This window comes from Carcharodon carcharias, chromosome 20 (genome assembly GCF_017639515.1).
Source record: "Carcharodon carcharias isolate sCarCar2 chromosome 20, sCarCar2.pri, whole genome shotgun sequence".
Lineage (NCBI taxonomy): Eukaryota > Metazoa > Chordata > Chondrichthyes > Lamniformes > Lamnidae > Carcharodon > Carcharodon carcharias.
The window spans coordinates 36,285,628-36,306,957 of record NC_054486.1 but is presented as its reverse complement, the minus strand read 5'-3'; the positions used below and the strand labels follow the sequence as shown (position 1 = coordinate 36,306,957).

Here is a 21,330-nt window from a genome sequence, read left to right as displayed (position 1 = left end):
GGCTGAAGCATTTGCTACAATCTTCAGCCAAAAGTGCCGAGTGAATGGTCCATCTCTACTTCCTCTGGAGGTCCCCAGCATCACTGATGCTAGCCTTCAGCCAATTCGATTCACTCCACGTGACATCAATAAACGGCTGAAGGCAATGGAGACTGCAAAGGCTAAGGGCTCTGACAATATTCTGGCTATAGTACTGAAGAATTGTGCTCTAGAACTTGCCGCGTGCCCTAGCCAAGCTGTTCCAGTACAGCTACAACAGTGGCATCAACTGGCATTGTGGAAAATTGCCCAGGTATGTCCTGTACACACACAGCAGGGCAAATCCAACCTGGCCAATTACCGCCCCATCAGTCTACTCTCGATCATCAGTAAAGTGATGGAAAGGGTCACCAACAGTGCTATCAAGCAGCAATTGCTTAGAAATAACCTGCTCACTGACACACCATTTGGGATACATAAGAAATAGGAGCAGGAGTAGGCCAATCCAGCCCCTCAAGTCTGGCCCACCATTCAATAAGATCATGGCTGATCTGCCCCAGGCCTCAACTCCTCTTTCGTGCCAGCTCCTCAACTCCCTGAGGGTTAAATACTTTCAGTGATCTAGCTTCCACAACTCTAAGGTAGAGAATTCCAGATATTCACTACCCTCTGAGAGAAGAAACTCATTTGCACCTCAGTTTTAAATGAGTGTCCCCTTATTCTGTAACTATGCCCCCTAGTTCGAGATTCCCCCACCAGTGGAAATATCTTTTCAACATCTACCCTGTCAAGCCCCCTCAGAATCTTGTATATTCCAATAAGATCACCCACCATTCTCCTGAACCTAATAAATAAAGGCCTAACCTGTTTAGCCATTCTTGATAAGTAAACACCTTCATCCTAGGAATTTGCCTAGTGAATCTGTTTTGAACTGCCTCCAATACCAGTATATCCTTTCTTAAATACGGGAACCAAAACTGTACACAGTACTCCAGGTATGGCCTCACCAACACCCAGTACAGTTGTAACAAGACTTCCCTATTTTTAATTTCCAATCCCCTAGCAATACAGGCCAAAATTCCATTTGCCTTCCTAATTACTTGCTGCACCTGCAAGCTAACTTTTTGTGTTTAATGCACAAGAGTTTCCAGATCCCTCTGCTGTACTTTTCTGGAGTCTCTCTATTTAAATAATAGTCTGCCTTTTGATTTTTCCCACCAAAGTGCATGACCTCACACTTTCCTACATTAGACTCCATCTGCCAAGTTTTTTGCCCATTCACTCAACCTGTCTGTATCCCCTTGCTGATTCCTTCTGTCCTCATCACAACATGCCCTCCCACCTATTTTTGTATCGTCAGCAAATTTGGATACATTATACTCTGTCCCCTCCTCCAAGTCATTAATATAGATAGTAAACAATTGAGGCCCTAGGACTGATCCTTGTGGCACTCCTCTAGTCTTTCCAACCTGAAAAAGACCCATTAATCCAACTCTGTCTTTTGTGTGTTAACCAATCGTCAATCAATGCTAATACATTACCCCCATTCTCGTGAGCTCTTATCTTGTGTAATAACCTTTTATGAGGCACCCTGTCAAATGCCTTCTGGAAATCCAAATACAGTACATCTATCAGTTCCCCTTTATCAGCTCTGCTTGTTATATCCTCAAAGAACTCTAGCAAATTTCTCAAACGTGATTTCCCTTTCACAAAACCATGTTGACTCTGATTGCGTTAAGCTTTTATAAAGGTCCTGCTATTTCTTCCTTAATAATGGACTCCAGCATTTTCCCAATGACAGATGTTAGGCTGACTGGCCTACAGTTTCCTGCTTTCTGTCTCTCTCCCTTCTTGAACAGGGGTGTCGCATTAGCAGTTTTCCAATCAGCTGGGACCCTCCCAGAATCCAGTAAGTTCTGGAATGTTTTGACCAATGCCACCACTATCTCTATAGCTACTTCCTTTAAAACCCTTGGGTGCAGGCCATCAGGTCCTGGTGACTTATCTGCCTTTAGTCCCATTAGTTTCTCAAATACTTTGCCCCTCGTGATAGAGACTGTTACAGGATCTTTCCTCCGATTAGCTCCTTGCTTACCTGATATCTTTGGAATGTTTGTAGTGTCCTCCACTGTGAAGACCGATGCAAAATATTGATTTAAATTAATCTGCCATTTCCATGTTCCCCATTTCAGTCCATCCTCCAAAAGTCCCACGCTCACTTTAGCTACTTTCTTTAATATACCCGTAGAAGTTCTTGCTGTTTGTTTTTAAATTTCTTGCCAATTTATTTTCATAATCCATTTTCTCCCTCCTTTATTAGCTCTTTAGTCATCTGCTGCTGGTTCCTAAAAAAAATTCCCAATCCTCTGGCATACCACTAACTTTTGCAGCTTTGGATGCCCTAGTTTTTGATTGGATACTCTCCTTGACTGCCTTTGTTAACCACAGGTTGTTCAACCTTCTCATCGAGTCCTTCTTTTTGACCGGGATAAATTTTTGCTGAGCATTATGAAGTATCTGCTTAAATGTCTGCACTGCTCATCCACTGACCTTCCCCTTAGTCTTTTTCCCAGCCCACTTCAGACAACTCTTTCTTTATACCTCTGTAATTACCCTTATTTAACTTAAGGACACTGGTTTGATGCCAGAGTTGCTTGCCCTCAAACTGAATTTGAAATTGTACTATATTGTGACCGCTACCCAATAGAGGGTCCTTAACTATGAGATCTCTTATTAATCCTACCTCATTACACATTAGTAGATCTAATTTAGCCTGTTCCCGGGTAGGTTCTGCAATGTATTGCTCTAAGAAACAATCCCTGATGCACTCTACTAATTCGTCTTCCATGTTACCCCTACCAATCTGATTTGTCCAGTCAATATGCAGATTAAAATCACCCATGACAATTGTAGCGCCCTTCTTACACGCCTCCAATATTTCCTGATTTATACTTTGTCCTACAGTGAAGCAACTCTTCGGGAGCCTATAGTCGACTCCCACCCATGACTTCTTCCCCTTGCTATTCTTTGTTTCCACCCAAACTGATTCCACATCACAATCTATTGTACCAATGTCACTACTCACCACCGCACTGATACCTTCCTTTATTAACAAAGCTACCCACCTCCTTTTCCTTCTTGCCTATTTTTCTGGAATGTCGAATACCCTTGAATATTGGTCATCCTGCAACCACGTCTCTGTAATAGCTATCAAACCATATCCATTTATTTCTATTTGTGCTGTCAACTTATCTATTTTGTTACAAATGCTGCATGCATTCAGATGAAGAACCTTAAGCTTTGACTTTTTACCATTCTTACTCACTCTGGTTCTAATTTCTGCTGCACTCTTCTGCTTATATTTTCTGTCCCTCCCTGTCACACTTTGATTATCGTTCGCCTCTTCACTACCTCGTACCTCTGCTTTCTCGATTATTTTTGATTTTCTAAACTTCCCTTCAATTGAACCCTCCCTGCCGCTAATTAGTTTAAAGCCCTATCTATAACCTTAGTTCCACAATTCGCCAGGACACTGGTCCCAGCATGGTTCAAATGAAGCCCATCCCAACGGAACAGCTCTCTCCTTCCCCAGTACTGGTGCCAGTGCCCCATGAACTGGACGCATTTCTCCCACACCATACTTGAGTCATGTGTTTACCTCTCTACTCTTATTTCCCCTGCACCAATTTGCAGGGGTTCTACCAGGGCCACTCATTGCTGACCTCATTACAGCCTTGGTTCAAACATGGACAAAACAGCTGAACTTCAGAAGTGAGGTGAGAGTGACTGCCCTTGACATCAGTGGAGCATTTGACCAAGTGTGGCATCAAGGAGCCCGAGCAAAATTGGAGTCAGTGCGAATCAGGGGGAAAGCTCTCTGCTGTTGGAGTCACACCTAGCACAAAGGAACAAAAACAGAAAACAGAAAAAACTCAGCAGGTCTAACAGCATCTGTAGAGAGAAAAAAACAGAGTTAACATTACAAGTCCTTCTGACTCTTCAGAGCTAAAAAGAAGTAAAAATGTAATGAAATTTATATTGTTTAAGGTGGGTGGAGGAGGTGAAGCTGGATAGAAGGCCAGTCAGAAAGCAGAATGTGCTAATAGCAGGACAAGGGTAAGCACTGTGAAAAGGACAACATGAACAAGTGACAGATGGCCCTTGTGGGGGTGGGGTAGAAGAGAGGGAACGGTGGTGGGAAGAAAGATTGAAAATAGGATAAAAGGTGGAGATAAAACAATGAATAAAAATGAAAATAAATAAAAAAGTAAAAATTAAAATTAATATTGAAGAAAGGGGATAAAAAGGGGGTGAGGATGGAGAAGGGAGTTCATGGTCTGAAGTTGTTGAACTCAATGTTAAGTCCGGAAGGCTGTAAAGTGCCTAATCGGAAGGAGGTGCTGTTCCTCCAGTTTGCTTTGGGTTTCACTGGAACATTGCAGCAGGCCAAGGATGGACATGTTGGCATGAGAGCAGGATGGCGTGTTCAAATGGCAAGTGACAGGAAGAGTTGGGTCACCCTTGCACACAGACCGAAGGTGTTCTGCAAAGGGGTCACCCAGTCTGCATTTGGTCTCCTCTACATGTTCGCTGAAGATCGCACAATGTTCAGCACCATTTGCGGCGACTCAGATACAGAAGCAGTCCATGTCCAAATGCAGCAAGACTTAGACAATATCCAGGCTTGGGCTGACAAGTGGCAAGTAACATTTATGCCACTCAACTGACAGGCAATGACCATCTCCAACAAGAGAGAATGTTACCATCATCCCTTGACATTCCATGGCATTACCATTGCTGAATCCCCTACTATCAATATCCTGGAGGTTTCCATTGACCAGAAACTGAACAGGACTAGCCATATAAATACTGTAGCTACAAGAGCAGGTCAGAGGCTAGGAACCCTGCAGCGAGTAACTCACCACCTAATCCTCCAAAGTCAGTCCACAAGGCACAAGTCAGGAGTGAGATGGAATACTCTGCACTTACCTGGATGAGTACAGCTCCAACAACATTCAAGAAGCTTGATACCATCCAGGACCGCCCTTGACATCAGGACAAAGCAGCCTGCTTGATTGGCACCCTATCCACAAAGATTCACTCCCTCCAATGCACAGTGGCAGCAGTGTACGCCATCTACAAGATGCACAGCAGGAATACACCAAGACTCCTTAGACAGCACCTTCAAAACCCATGACTGCTACAATCTAGAAGGACAAGGCAGCAGATACGTGGGAATACCACCGCCTGGAAGTTCCCTTCCAAGCCACTCACCATCCTGGCTTGGAGCTCTAGCGTCATTCCTTCATTGTCACTGACACAAAACCCTGGAACTCCCTCCCTTAGAACATTGAGTGTACCTACACCACATGGACTGCAGCAGTTCAAGAAGGCAGCTCACCATCACCTTCTCAAGTGCAATTAGGGTTGCGCAATAAATGCTGGCCTAGCCAGTGATGCCCACGCCCCATGAATGAATAAAAAAAGGCTTCCCCTTCCCCCCCCTTGCAACCTAGCCCCCTTTCTCCTGCAGCTGCTCCTTCCTCCCCCTGCAGCTTCTCCTCTCTGTCTTTCTCTGTTTCTCTCTCTCTCTGTCTGCCTCGCATGCTCTCTGCCTCGCACTCACTCGCCCTGTCCCACTCTGTCCCACTGAGTGGCAGGTCCCTGAGCTTTCATTGTGTACATCCGAAGGCTCTTGCACGGGCAGGAGGTTCACTCTGTGCACTTGCCAATCCTGACAAACAGGCAATGTTGTTCTGCCTGCTCCTCTTCGATTCTGTTACTTCCATGTACTTTCCTCTCATTGGTGATTGAATTTTCCTAGGTATTTTGGGGGCTTTCGGGGGTGAATTCGCTCACCACCCTCATGTATTTTGAAGCCTGGTACGAAGTGTAGTCACTTGTAATGTAGGAAACAGAGCAGCCAGTTTGTACATTACAAGCTCCCACAAATGGCTATGTCATAATGACCAGTTCATCTGTTTGAGTGATGTTGATTGAGGGATAAGTATTTGCTTATACTTCAAAATAATGTCATGGGAACATTTATATCCACTTGAAAGGAAAGCCAGGGCCTCAGTTTAATGTCTCATCTGAAAGACAATATCTCTGACCGTGCAGTACTCCCTCAGCACTACACTTGCACGTTGTCGTGGAAGATTTGAACCCACAACCTTCTGACTTCGAAGGGAGAGTGATACCAATTGAGCCTTGACTGGCACTTCTTCATAATTAATAGTGTCTAGGTGTCTGTTTAATAAAGAGAAATGCACAACATGTCTGTTGACATCTGAAAGAGAAGTGATTGATTAACGTTTTGGGTAGGGATGCTCGATCGGAACCACCTAAGTGCTATTGTGTCATTTCGCTCAGATGCTGCAAGACTTGTTGTTCAGTTCCTGCATTTATTTGTTGTCTTTAATATCCAAATTCTAGCATTGCTCGGTTTTCTATTTGTCTGTAATAAGACCATGAGAAATTCATTTAATTGAGCAAATTCTGATGCTGAAAACCATTGAGGTTCTCTGTAATTATTAATTGTATCATTCAAATCCGTTGATTCAATGACTACCATTCTAACTGCCAGGCATTTCAAATATGTTGATACATCTATCATCTAGCAAGGGCATATTTTGGGTCTTTAAAAGGCTAGGCTGTGCCTTTTGAAACTCTTCATTTCTGTGATATTGATGGCATTGAATATGCAATTCTCTAGCCCACTAATCCTATCTATTCTCTCCATCTGCAGGTGTACCAGGATCTTGGCACATCAGTCCTGTCGGGAGCCATCGAGGGTTACAATGTCTGTCTGTTTGCCTATGGACAGACTGGCTCAGGAAAAACATACACAATGATGGGGACACCTGTGAGTAATCCCTTCGTGCATTTTTCAAAATTTTTCTACCGCCATTCACACAAGTAAAGCAGGAAGCCAGAGTACAGTTCTATATCATTTTGTTAGTTCTATTCATGCATCCTTTTTTTCCTTTTACACTAACTTATTCACTTCAGCTATGAAAGACACACACTATCTCCCATGCCCATCTGCACAGCTGTCAGACTAGAGTGAGAATAATGCCAAATGGATTCTTCAGCAGTGAATGGCTTCATTTGGAGTTTCTCAGTCACCAAACATTTTCTGGCTTAATTTTCCTTTCTGACTGACATAGTGATGAACAAGTTATCCAGAAGAATCACTGTCATTGAATGGTCTTTACACAGCGTCACTTTGACTTAAATATTTCCTTCAAATGATTCATCTGAGAGCGTGTCCATTACTAGCAATGACTTTAAGGAGGCCCTACATTACGGCAGTGACTACTTTTCAAAGTATTCCTTTGGCTTAAAACGCTTTAGGAAGTCTCGGGATCATGAAAGATGCTGTATAAATAAAGCTCTTTCCTTTCTGTAGATAATAGCTACAAATGGTAAAAGCATTAGAGGAAGATGGGGCAAGTAATCCTGACCTTGAGGCATATGTTTACTTACTGATCACGGAAATAAAAATAATCCTGAACTCTATTGTACCAGTTCTTGATTGTAGCTTTAATATTCTGGTTCGAAGTTTTTTGATTAGGTGGATTTACAGTTCCACATATTTCATTTTTAATCTACACTTGCAATTCTCTCTACACTTGCAACTCACCAAGGCTCCTTCAATAGTATCTTTCAAACCTGCGACCTCCAACATCTAGAAGAACAAGGGCAACAGACACTTGGGAACACCACCACCTGCAAGTTCCCCTCCAAGCCACACACCAACCTGACTTGGAACTGTATTTCAGTTCCCTCACTGTTACTGGGTCAAAATCCTGGAAGTTCCTCCCTAACGTAATTGTGGGTGTAACTTTACCACATGGACTGCAACAGTTCAAGAAGTGGCTCACAACCACCTTCTCGAGGGCAATTAAGGATGAGTAATTAATTCTGGCCGTGTCTGTGGGACTCCTACTTGCGCCAACTCCTACTCCGACCAAGAATGAATAAAGAAAAACTTCCCTTGGCAGCTGGCAGTTTATGGGAATCCAAACATCAGAATGAGGTGTTTCGTATTTGTTTCTTTTTAAATTGAGACAGCTCAGTGAAGGATCAAAGCCCATAGTGCAGGTCATCAAGAGAATGAGGTAGGTTGAATTGAGTTGACTGATGAAAGAAAGACTTGCATTTATATAGTGTCTTTCACAACCTCAGTAAGTTCCAATGTGCATTAAGATTAATGACATATTATGGAAGAGTAGTCACTGTTGTGATGTACTAAGTGTGGCAGTCAATTCATGTGCAACAACGTCTGCAAACAACCATAAAATATATGACCACATAACCTGTCTTGATTGATGTTTTATGGGATGAGTATTAGCCAGGAGCACCAGAGAGTGAAAATTCCCCTGATTTTCTTTGAAATTGTGTCATAGCATCTTTTACATCCACCTGAGAGCTTTAATGTCTCACCTGAAAGATGACACTTCCAATGGTGTAGCAATTCCTCAGTACTGCAATGAAGCTTTAGTCTAGATTACATGCTCAAATCTCAGAAATGGGATTTAAACTCATAATCCTCTGACCAAAGGTGGGATTGCTACCCACTGAGCCACCGTGGCTGGGTTTTAAATGTTATTTAAATTTCAACACCACCAATAAGCTCATTTGGGAAAAGTGGTGAGCAGTTGAGTCACAGGCCCAGATTTTCCGGTCCCACCCACGGCGGGAAATGTTGCGGGTGGGATGGAAACTCTGGAGAGGCAGCCAAAAGTCCATTGACTTTGGACAGGAATTTCTGGCCCTGCCAGAACTGCATGGGATTAGAAAATCCTGGCCACACAGATTTTCAATTCTGAGCCTCTTTTGAAGTTAATCTCAACTGGAAAGAGAACAAAAGACTTTCACTTATATAGCACCTTTCACAAGCATAGGATGTTCCAAAGCGCTTTCCAGCCAGTGCAGCATTTCTGAAAACTACAACTGGCCTCAGGATCCTTGGACTAGAGTGGAAAAAGTCAGTCAGGGTTCCTATTCTAGAGTGCTAACTAGACTCGCTGCTGAAAAGTGCCCATGTTTGGAGGTCAGTGGATGAGAGGGTGGACACAGGTGAAGTACCGTCAGATCTTGTCTACACATGAAGAATGGCTTGTTTATCAAGAAACCACAACCCATTTGAATTCATCACTTCAGAAGAGATGGGGTCAACATTACCCAAAGGAAAATTGGCTTACATTAACATGATCATCACGTTTTACAGTGATTAGATTTATCAATTAGCTAAGCCACTGAAAATATCATCCAAAGAAAGCTTGCTTAGTAATTTAGCTCAGCTCGAGTGGTTTAGTTTCAGTGTATCCACCCTTGTAGCTTTTTTGAGGAGTGAAGCAGGGATATAAGAAATGGATTGAAACTGTTAAAACTCACCACATGAAAACAGTTGAATTCAGATTTAATATTATGAAGGTCTAATTTGATGGCTGATTAATGGAAAATTTAAAAGTGCTGTACTGAAGAAAGCAGCATAAATAAAAAAAAGTTATTTGTAAACAGGAAGTGGGTTGTACAAAGAGCCATGTGGGTATGGTGTATGTTGTTTAATATGCTTAAAGCAATTTAACACAACTTTACTTTGAAAGTAGATTATAACAAGTGGTTTCTGGTGAACCATTGATGCTTGCATTTGTACACATTTATCTTGTGAATGAACTTAAACAGATTCCTGAAACGTGACCCTTACATAAATTATTTGATTCAACCTACTCAAGCCTTCAACAACTTACTCCAAAGGATAGAAGGCATTGACACTTAGATAAAGATAATAGGACTAGCTATTATGTTAGGATGATACTGATTGAGCAACCAACAATGGAAGACAATAGTGCAGTAATTAATTCATATGAAGAATTACCCTCAGCTTTGAATAGGAGAGATAATACTCATTGGATAACTATTGTGTAATCATAAAAGCAAAATACTATGGATGCTGGAAATCTGAAATAAAAACAAAGTGCTGGAAGTACTCAACAGGTCTGGCAGTATCTTGGAGAGAGTAACAGTTTCGAGTCGAATATGGCGCTTTATCAGAACACAAACACGTGATTATGTAATCATGTTGCACTCTTCTCTGCTGAATTAAAGATGTTTTTATTTTGGTTAAATTTTGATAAAATCAAAATTGTTGCATTACAAAGGAGTGAGGAACTTCAGTTGTGTAAGGAGACCAGAGAAGCTGGGATTGTTCATAGAAAAACTCAGCGAAGTTGAAGGGTCATGAGGACTTGAAACGTCAACTCTTTTCTTCTTCGCCGATGCTGCCAGACCTGCTGAGTTTTTCCCGGTAATTCTGTTTTTGTTTTGGATTTCCAGCATCCGCAGTTTTTTGTTTTTATGGGATTGTTCATATTTGTGTCACTTTCATCTCTAATTGTTATGACTGATGGTTGGTAAAGCTGAGTTATTTAACTTTCCTAGAGGGAAACTTTAAACAACTGTCATAACTTATAATTTTTAGTGTTATGTTCGAGATGCGACTCTACATTCAGGAATCAGATCACCAGTTTTTGAGGTTTTACATTAAACTAAATGAAAAATGTTATTAATTTACACAGGTTAAAATATATATACACACATGGCTACAAATTACTACTATCATAACTTGTAACAAATTCATAAACTAATCTCCATTAAGGCAACAGCAACCTATAGACTTAACCAGACACCAGGCAAAGCATTTTCACCTTACGAATTTAAAATTAGGTTCTTTTCACTTTGGTTCCTGTGGAGCCAGTTGGAGGCTTACAGCTGCCTTTTGATCTCACATTACCTCTCCTCTGCATACCAGAAAACTGTTAAAATTATTCCTACCACCCCCATTGAATGTTAATTCTCATTGTATCAATAACCTCTGAACTAAACCTCTCTAACAATAAAGCCCCTTTCATAGTGCCAATTGTATTAGTAATATAAACATTTGGCTTGGTATCTGCTAGATAGGTAGCATTTTTCACCCCACCTCTTGAATACTCTATTCAAAAAGTGCAAATGCACTCAACCTTTCTGTTTACATCTCAAAAGTAGTACATACCAAAACGCCTAGACTAGCCGGCTTTAATCCATTTAAGACACACCCACAGACTAAACCTCTATTTTAAAAGAAAAATATTTTCCAAAGTATTATATACATTAATAGCTTCATGACATTCTCCTCCTTACCAGAAAATGAATCATCAGAATTCTAAAGACAGCCTCATTTTACTAACCCATCTCACATTATCTCCTACACTTATTACGTTACCAGATGCATGCATTAACATAACATATATACACAAGTGTTTGGTATCAACAGAAATCACTCCAATTCACTATCCAGGTTTTTTTTTAATATCCCATTTTCCTTTAAGCTTCAAACCCTTGATAATGCATCTGGGAAAAGATTTTCTCTTCCAGCAATATGTATAATACGTAGATTAAATGGTTGTAATAATAGACTCCATCTGAAAAGCCTTGCACTTTTGTTTCGAAATTTGTCCAAAAACTTCAAAGGATTATGGCCTGTATAAATGATTGTTTCTGATGAATTGTTTGCAACATAAATTTCAAAATGCTGCAATGCTAACACCAAACTCAAAGGCTTTTTTTCGCTCGTTGAGTATCTTCTCTGGTGTACATTCTGCTTCCATGAAAAATACCCCATCGGTTTTTCAATTCCAGCGTCGTCATCTTGTAATAGTACAGCCCCAATGCTTATATCACTTGCGTCGACGGCCAACTTGAATTGCTAGGTATAATTGGGTACAGCCAACACTGGTGTTGTAGTTAATACAGTTTTCAAACTATCAAATGACTTCTGACACTCCAGTGTCCATTGAAACTTCTTGGTTTTTAATAGTTCAGTCAGTGGAGCAACCACTTGGCTAAAATTTGGTTCAAATTTCTGGTAAAACCCACTCTCAGTATCATAGAGTGCAGAAGAGGCCCTTCAGCTCATCGAGTCTGCACCGACATGTGAGAAACTCCTGACCTACCTACCTAATCCCATTTACTAGCACTTGGCCCATAGCCTTGAATGTTGTGACGTGCCAAGTGCTCATCCAGGTACTTTTTAAAAGATGTGAGGCAATCCCCCTCCACCGCCCTCCCAGCCAGCGCATTCTAGACCATCACCACCCTCTGGGTAAAGAAGTTTTTTCCTCACATCCCCCCTAAACCTCCTGCCCCTCACCTTGAACTTATGTCCCCTTGTGACTGACCCTTCAACTAAAGGGAACAGCTGCTCCCTATCCACCCTGTCCTTGCCCTTCATAATCTTGTACACCTCGATCAGGTTGCCCCTCAGTCTTCTCTGCTGCACTCGCCCAGAAATCTCAAAACCTCTCGCTTTGCTGTAGGCACTGGGAAATTCACGATAGTCTTGGTTTTCACATCTCTTGGAGCAACCTTACCATGTCCAGTGGTATGGCCGAAACACATAACTTTCGCTTTTGCAAATTCACTTTTAGCCAAGTTCATCACCAAATTAGCTTCTTGTAGTTGAGTAAATAATTCTTCCAGATGCTGTAAATGCTCTTCCCACTTCTGACTGAGATAGATAGGTTCTTGATTGGTAAGGGGCTCAAAGGTTACGGGGAGAAGGTGGGAGAATGGGATTGAGAAACTTATCAGCCATGATTGAATGGCAGAGCAGATTCGATGGGTCGAATGGCCTAATTTCTGCTCCTGTCTTATGGTCTTATGAAAACAATTAGATCATCAATATAAACAGCATAGTTGCTTAGACCCACAATTATTTTGTTTGTCAGTCTTTGAAATGTCACAGGTGCATTCTTCATACCAGATGGCATGACTTTAAACTGATATAGTCCACTTGGCATTATGAAACCTGATATCTTCTTTACTCTCTCCAACAATGGTACCTGCCAATACCCTTTTAGCAAGTCAATTTTTGTGATAAATTTTGATTATCCCACTTTCTCATTGCAATCCTCCAACCGTGGTATGGGATGTGAATTAGCTTTTGTCACCGCATTCACCTTTTGATAGTCCACACACAGTCTTTACATCAATTTATTTAGGTGAGAGTTTTATTTTCCTATTTTCTTTCTTTTGCGTGTGTCATAAGTGCTATTTCCACATTGATTATCAGGCAACATAATTGTTGGTGTGCGAAGAGAGGATATGTACATTCTGTGTATTCTATCAGTCTTGACATAGTGGTAGCATTCTGACTTGAGCCAGGTCATCGGGCAAACTCCACTCCGGCATTTTTTTAAAAATTCTTTCACGGGACGTGGGCATTGCTGGCTAGGCCAGGATTTTTATTGTCCATCCCTAATTGCCCTTGAGAAGGTGGTGGTGAGCTGCTGCAGCCCATATGGTGTAGGTACAACCATAGGGATGTTTGGGAGGGAGTTCCAGGACTTTGACCCAGTTACAGTAAAGGAATGGCGATATATTTCCAGGTCAGCATGGTGTGTTGCTTGGAGGGGAATTTGCAGGTGGTGGTGTTCCCATGCATCTGCTGCCCATGTCCTACTAGGTGGTAGAGATTGCAGGTTTCTGTCAAAGGAACCTTGATGAGTTGCTGCAGTGCATCTTGTAGATGGTACACACTGCTGCTACTGTGTGTCAGTGGTGGAGGGAGTAGATGTTGGAGGTGGTGTATGGGGTGCCAATCAAATGGGCTGATTTGTCCTGAATAGTGTCGAGCTTCTTGAGCGTTGATAGAGCGGCACTCATCCAGGTAAGTAGAGAGTATTCCATCACACTCCTGGCTTGTGCTTTGTAGATGGTGGACAGGCCTTGGGACGTCAGGAGGTGAGTTACTCACCACAGGTTTCTGACTTCTCATAGCCGCAATATTTACATGGCTAGTCCAGTTCCATTTTTACGGTCAATGGAAGCCATTAGGATGTTGATGGTGGGGGATTCAGTGAAGGACAACCACTCTCACCTTGCCTATTGACTTCAGCTCTTTTGTCCATGTTTGGACAAAGACTGTAATGAGTTCTGGAGCCAAGTAGCCTGGTGGAACCCAAACTGATCATCAATCAGCAGACTATTGTTGTGCGATAGCCTGTCGATGACTCCTCCTATCACTTTGCTGATGATCTAGAGTAGACTGATGGGGTGGGAATGGGCCACATTGCAGTTATCCTGCTTTTTGTGGACAGGACATAGCTGGACAATTTTCTACATTGCCAGGTAGATACCAATGCTGTAGCTATACTGGAACAGCTTGGCTAGGAGCGTAATAGTTCTGGAGCACAAGTCTTCAGTACTATTGCTGGGATTTTATCAGGGCCCAAAGCCTTGGCTGTATTCAGTGTCTTCAGCCATTTCTTGATTTCACATGGAGTGAATCGAACTTGCTGTCGACTGGTATCTATGATGGCGGGAACCTCAGGAGGAGGCCGAGATGGATCATTGATTTGAGCATATAATCGAGATTGACACTCCAGTGCAGTACTGAGGGAGTACAGTACAATTTCCCTTGACCAACCACTACCAAAGCATATTAACTGATTATTTATCTCATTGCTGGTTGTGGGACCTTGCTTTATGCAAATTGGCTGCCATGTTTGCTTACATGACAGTGACTATACTTTACAATAATTAACTGTGAAGTACTTTCAGACGTCCTAAGTACATGAAAGGTGATATCTAAATGTAAGTTCTTTATTGTATTTCACACACCCTGTATTGCATCAGTTTCAAACTCACTAGAACCTGTTAAAATTTGTCTTGGTGTATATATATAGTCGATCAGTCACCAATCTACATCTAAATCCTGTATAGCATCAGTTTCAAACTCACTAGAACCTGTTAAAATTTGTCTTGGTATATATATAGTCGATCAGTCACCAATCTACATCTAAATCCTGTGTATCTACACCACATTAACTGCAATGTATCAAGGCAGCTCACCACACAGAGTGCTGTCAGGGAGGGAGTTCCAGGATCTTGATCTGGCAAAAGTGAGGAATGGTAATATATTTCCAAAGCCAGGATGGTGCTTAGGTACAAGGAGAACTTGCAGGTGCTGGTGTTTCCATGCATCTCCTACCCTTGTCTTTTTAGGTCGTAGAAGTTATGGGTTTGGAAGGTGCTGTCGAAGGAACCTCAGTGAGTTGCTGTAGTACATATTGTAAATGGTGCATACTTCTGCCACTGTGCATCAGTGTGGAAGAGAATAAATGTTTAAGGTGGTGGATGGGGTGCAATCAAGCGTGTTGCTTTATCCTGGGCAATGTCAAGCTTCTTGAGTGTCATTTGAGCTGCACTCATCCAGGCGAATGGAGAGTATTCCATCACACTCCTGACTTGTGCCTTGTAGATGGTGAACAGGCTTTTGGGAATCAGGAGGCGAGTTACTTGTCTCAGACTACCCAGCCTCTGGCCTGCTCTTCTAGCCACGATATTTATACGGCCGGGTCAATTAAATTTTTGGTCAATGGTAACGCCAAGGATATTAATGTTATGGGGAGATGGTTAGTTTCTTTCTTGTTATAGATGGTCGTTGCCTGGCACTTGTGTGATGCAAATGATACTTGCCACTTATCAGCCGAAGTTGGTGTCCAGATTTTGCTACATGCGGGCATGGACTGCTTCAGTTTTTGAAGAATCGCAAATGGTACTGAAAACTGTGCAATCATCAGTGAACATCCCACTTCTGACCTTATGATGGAGGGAAGATCATTGATGAAGCAGCTGAACATGGTTGGGGACGAGGACACTACCCTGAGGAACTCCTGCAACAGTGTTGTGGGACTGCAACAAGTGGCCTCCACATCTTCTGTGGATTCAAATCCTACTCCAGCACCAAGCACAAAACCTAGGCCAAAAGCCATGGTGCAGCACTCTCTGAGGTGCCATCTTTCAGATGAGATGTTCAACCTGGGCCTCATCTCATCTGGGGTCTCAGGAGATCTCCTGGCAATAAAGTCAACCAAAAGCAGGAATGGTCCGCCTGATATCCCCACCATCATTCATTCCTGAACCATGCAAAATAGCTGTTGTATTTCCTTCATTACAATAGTGACTACACTTAAAAGTTCTTTATGGGCTGTAAAACGCTTTGGGACACCCTGAAGTCTTAAAAGGTGCTATATAAATCATGGGGAGGTAGTGGCATAGTGGTAATATAACTGGACTAGTACTCCAGAGACCCAGGGTAATTCTCTGGGGACCTGGGCTTGAATCCTATCATGGCAGATGGTGACACTTGAATTCAATTAAAAAAAATCTAGAATTAAAAGTCTAATGATGAAACCGTTGTCGATTGTTGTAAAAACCCATCTGGTCTATTAATGTCCTTTAGGGAAGGAAATCTGAAGTCGTACCTGGTCTGGCATTGTGATTGACTCTTAAATGCCCTCTGAAATGACCTAGCAAGCCACTCAGTTCTCAAGGGCAGTTAGAGTTGAGCTATGCCCACATTCCATGAACGAATAAAAATATATGTCATTATAAAGAGACTATTGATAATTAAGGACAAGATGTAAATAACAACAAAAAAAATTGGAGGTGGAAAATTAGGAAAGTATTTTGATTTGTTTGGATTATGTACCAATGAGGAAAATATTTCATGGTGTTGCAAGTAAAACTCAATTTGTTTAATTCAATATATAATGAGAAATAAATGACTGTCAGTTGTTGGTTTTGAGGAAGGAAGTTATCTAGATACAAGTTTCATATAACTCATTATTCCTCTATGTCCTGTAGGCATCTATTGGGCTGACACCAAGGATATGCAAGGTAATTGCTTTCCCATAAGTAACTTAGATATTATTTATCACACATTTCACTACCCTTTGTTCATAGCATGTATGTCATCACAGTATCTTTACAATGCAGAAGGAGGCCATTTGGCCCATTGAGTCTGCACTGGCTCTCTGAAAGAACATTCCACCTGGTCCCACTCCCCCGCCTTATCCCTGTAACCTTGTGCATTCTCTCTTTTCAGGCAGCAATCCAATTCCCTTTTGAATACCTTGGTCAAATCTGCCACCACCACCCTCTCAAGAAGTTTGTTCCAGATTCCTAACATCATCTGTGTGAAAAAAAATTTACTCACATCACTTTTATTCCTTTTGCCAATCATTTTGAATCTGTGCTCCCTAGTTCTTGATGTACTCTTGATAGGGAACAGTTTCTCACTATTTACGCTGTCCATACCCCTCAGGATCTTGAATACCTCTATCAAGTCTCTTCTCAGCCTTCCTTTCTCCAAAGAAAACAGTCCCAACCTCTACAATCTATCCTCATAGCTACTGTTCTTCACCTCAGAAATCATTCTTAAGAGTGTCCTCTGTGCTCTCTCCTTCCTCAAGTATAGTGCCCAGAACTGACGTGGTACTCCAGATGAGGCCTGACTAGTGTTTTATACAAGTTCAACATGACGTCCTTACTGTTGTACTCAAAGGCCCCATAAATAAACCCTAAGATATTATATGCTTTATTAACTGCTATCTCAACATGCCCTGCCATCATCAATGACCTATATGCGTATACACTGAGGTCCCTCTGTTCCTGCATTTCTTTAGAGGCTGTCCCTTTATTTTATACTTTCTCACCATATCTTTCCTGCCAAAACGAATCACCTCATACTTCTCTGCATTGAACTTCATCTGCCCCTTGTCGGCCCAATCCACCAACATGTCTATGTCCTTTCGAAGTTCAAGACTATCCCCATCACAGTTGACAACATTTCCAATCTTCTTATCTGCAAATTTTGAAATCATGCCCTGCACACTACAGTCTAGGCCATTAATATATCCCAGGAAGAGCAAGGGTCCCAAACACTGACCCCTGAGGACCTCCACTACAAACCTTCCTCCAATCTGAAAAACAACCATTTATCACTGTTTCCCTGTCACTCAGCCAATTCTTATCCAAGTGCCTACTTTCCCTTTTATTCCATAACCTAGAATTTTACTCAAGTCTGTTGTGTGGCACTGTATCAAATGCCTTTTGAAAATCCATATACACCACATCAACAGTGTTTCCTTTATCAACCTTCTCTGTTACCTCCTCAAAAAACTCTAGCAAGTTAGTTAAACATGATTTTCCCTTGGTGAACTCATGCTGGCTTTCCTTACTCATGCTGCACTTGTCTTAGTGATTATTGATTTTATCCCATACTATACTTTACTTACCACTGAGGTCAAACTGACTGGTCTGTAGTTGCCAGCTTTATTCTTGCACTTCTTTTTGAACAAGGGTTTAACATTTGCAATTCTCCAGCCCTCTGGCACCTTCCCTGTGTCTATGGAAAACTAAAAGATTATCACTGGTGTCTCTGTAATTTCCACTCTCACTTCCCTCAGTACCCTTGGATGCATCTCATCTGGTCCTGGTACCTTTATCTATTTTAAGTAAACATAGCCTTTCCAACACCTTCCTCTCAATTTTAAGTTCTGCTAGTGTACTAGTTACCTTCCCTCTCACCTCAGCCTGGGTAACAAATTCTTCCTTTGCAAAGGCAGATGCAAAGTACTCATTCAACGCCTCCACTATTTCTCTAGCCTCCACATTCAAGTCCCCTTTTTGTCCCTAATTGGCCCTACTCTTACCATCCTTTTATTATTTATATGCTTATAGAAGACCTTGGGATTCCCCTTTATGTTCGCTGTCAGCCTCTTTTCATGCTCTCTCCTTGTTTTTCTTATTAGTTTCTTCACTTCCCCTCTGCTCCTTCTACATTCAGCCTGTTTCGCCTTTGTATTTTCTACCTGAAGTACGCGCACTTCTTCCTTTTCATCTTTACCTCTATCTCTCTCGTCATCCAGGGCACTCTGGATTTATTTGTCCTACATTTCCCCTTGACATTGTCAGCAATACTTTTTCTTTGAAGGTAGCCCATTGTTCAGCCACCATCTTTTCTACCAACATTTGATTCCAACTCAGTCGACTTGGGTGCATTCTCATCCCATCAAAGTTGACTTTCCCCCAATTAATTATCCCTGCTCTGGATTGTTCTCTGCCCTTTTTCATGATGAACCTAAATTTTATGATACAATGGTCACTGTCCCCTAGAGGCTCTCCCACTGATATTTGATACAATTAGGCCAACTCATTCCCCAGAACCAGGTTGAAAAGTGCATTTCCTCTCGTTGGACTGAAAACATACTGCTGTAGAAAATTATCTTGAACATATTCCAGGAACTCTCACCCCTCTTTTTCTTTTGTACTATTCCTATCCCTATCTATATTTGGATAATTGAAGTCCCCCACTATGATTACTCTATAACTCTTGTACCTTTCCATAATTTCTTTGCTAATTTGTTTCTCCGCATGCCTTCCACTAGTTGGTGGTCTATATATTAGACCAATCAACGTTATTGCACTTTTCCCCTTCCTTACCTCTAGCCAGAGAGATTCTGTCCTTGACCCCTCTGGAACATTCTCTCTCTCTCTCTCTCTCCAGTACTGTAATGCCATCATTAACTAATATTGCTGTTCATCACCCTTTCCTTGCTTTCCTGTCTCTCCTAAACATCTTGTACCTAGGAATATTTGATGCCTGCCCTTCTTTGACCCAGATCTCTGTTATAGTAATAATATCATAATTCCATTTGTCAGCCTGTGCCTGCAATTCACCAATTTTACCAATTACACTCTGTGTATTCACTTACATGCACATTAGCTCCAATTTAGGATTTTTTACTTCCCTGCTTATTCTGACCCCATCTAATGACTTAGTGTTGCCTACTCTAATTCTATCAAATTCTCCAAGTATTCTATCTACCTTGATGCAACTCGCTTCATTATCAGTTTATACTTGACTACCTCACAACATTTAAGAAGTATTTAGATGAGCATTTGAAACTCCATAGCATACAGGGCTATGGTCAAGTGCTGGAAAATGGGATTAGAATAGCTAGGTGCTTGACGGCCAGTGCGGACACAATGGGCCGAAGAGCCTGTTTCTGTGCTGTATAACTCTGACTCTACTTCCCACTGCCAGTTTTTCTCCTCTACATTCTGAATTTCCCCCCAGGTCTCCATCCCCCTGCCAATCTAGTTTAAACTCTCCCCAACAGCACTAGCAAACCACCCCACGAGGACACTATTCCCAGTTCTGTTGAGGTGTAACCCTCCCTTCTTGTACAGGTCCTACCTCCTCCAGACTGATCCCAATGCCTCAGAAATCTAAAGCCCTTTCTCCTACTCCATCTCTCCAGCCACATGTTAAACTGCTCAATCTTCCTATTCTTATTTCCACTAGCATGTGGCACTAGGAACAATCCTAAGATTACTGCTCTTGAAGTCCTGCTTTTTAATTCCCTTCCTAACTCCCTAAGATCTGCTTTCAGGACCTCATCACTTTTCCTAACTATGTCATTGGTCCCCGTGTGGACCACGACCTCTGGCTGTTCACCGTCCCCCGAAAGAATGCCCTGCAGCCATCCTGACACCCTTGACCCAGGCACCAGGGAGGCAACACACCATCCTCGAATCACGTCTATAGCCACAGAAATGCCTGTCTGCTCCTCAAGCTATGGAATCCCCTACTATTATAGCACTTCCACTCTTCCTCTCCCCCTCCTGTGCAGCTGAGCCACCTGTAGTGCCACAGACTTGGCTCTTGCTGCTGTCCTCTGAGGAACCATCTCGCTCACCAATATCCAAAATGGAAAAACAGTTAGAGAGCGAGATAGCCTCAGGGGATTCTTGCACTACCTGCCTGTTTCTCCTAGATACTCTGGCGGTCACCCATTCCCTCTCTGCCTGTGTATGTCTTAGCTGCGGCGTGACCATCTCTCTTAAATGTGGTATCCATATAATCCTCAGCCTTATTGATGCACCACAATGACCCCAGCAACCGATCAAGCTCTGCAACTTGGAGCTTAAGTTGCAGCTGGTGACACTTGCTGTCAATGTAGTCATCGAGGGCCCTTCGTGCCTGCATGATTTCCCAGATCCCGCAAGATGCACATTCCACGTGGCCGAGCTGCACTAACATACCATATACTTTATATAAAACATTTACTACATTATTTACTAATTTATTTTAATTTTGTCTTTTCACAGGGACTCTTTTCCAGGGTTGATGACTACCAAGAAAAGCCACCATCATGCAGAGTAGAAGTTAGGTGAGAATTAATGCTATTATTTTAAAATCCCACTTAAATCGACCTTTCTCTTGTGCACTATCTCCACCTCTCTCCCTCTCCAGCAAAGGTGCTGAAAGTTTGAATGAGTTAATTTGGCTGCTCACCCGATCATTTGGAGGATGAGAGAGTCTAGTATTTGTACAATTGCATTCGGTACTGTGGTGTGCCCAAATTCGTATGGAGATATCATTGAACGTGCCTTGGTCAATATAAATGTTAAACTTTGAAATACAGTGAAGCCTCTATAAATGAACATCTG

At 42.0% G+C, this 21,330-nt stretch overlaps 1 protein-coding gene across 1 annotated transcript in view; it reads left to right on the top strand.

Moving 5' to 3' along the window:
• stard9 (StAR-related lipid transfer (START) domain containing 9) overlaps window positions 1-21,330 on the top strand; it is a 356,364-nt gene that overhangs the window by 121,070 nt on the left and 213,964 nt on the right. The window contains exons 4-6 of the mRNA XM_041214173.1: window positions 6,728-6,844; window positions 16,678-16,710; window positions 20,989-21,050. Coding sequence (XP_041070107.1) covers window positions 6,728-6,844; window positions 16,678-16,710; window positions 20,989-21,050 — 212 coding nt within the window. The remainder of the gene's footprint in view (window positions 1-6,727; window positions 6,845-16,677; window positions 16,711-20,988; window positions 21,051-21,330) is intronic.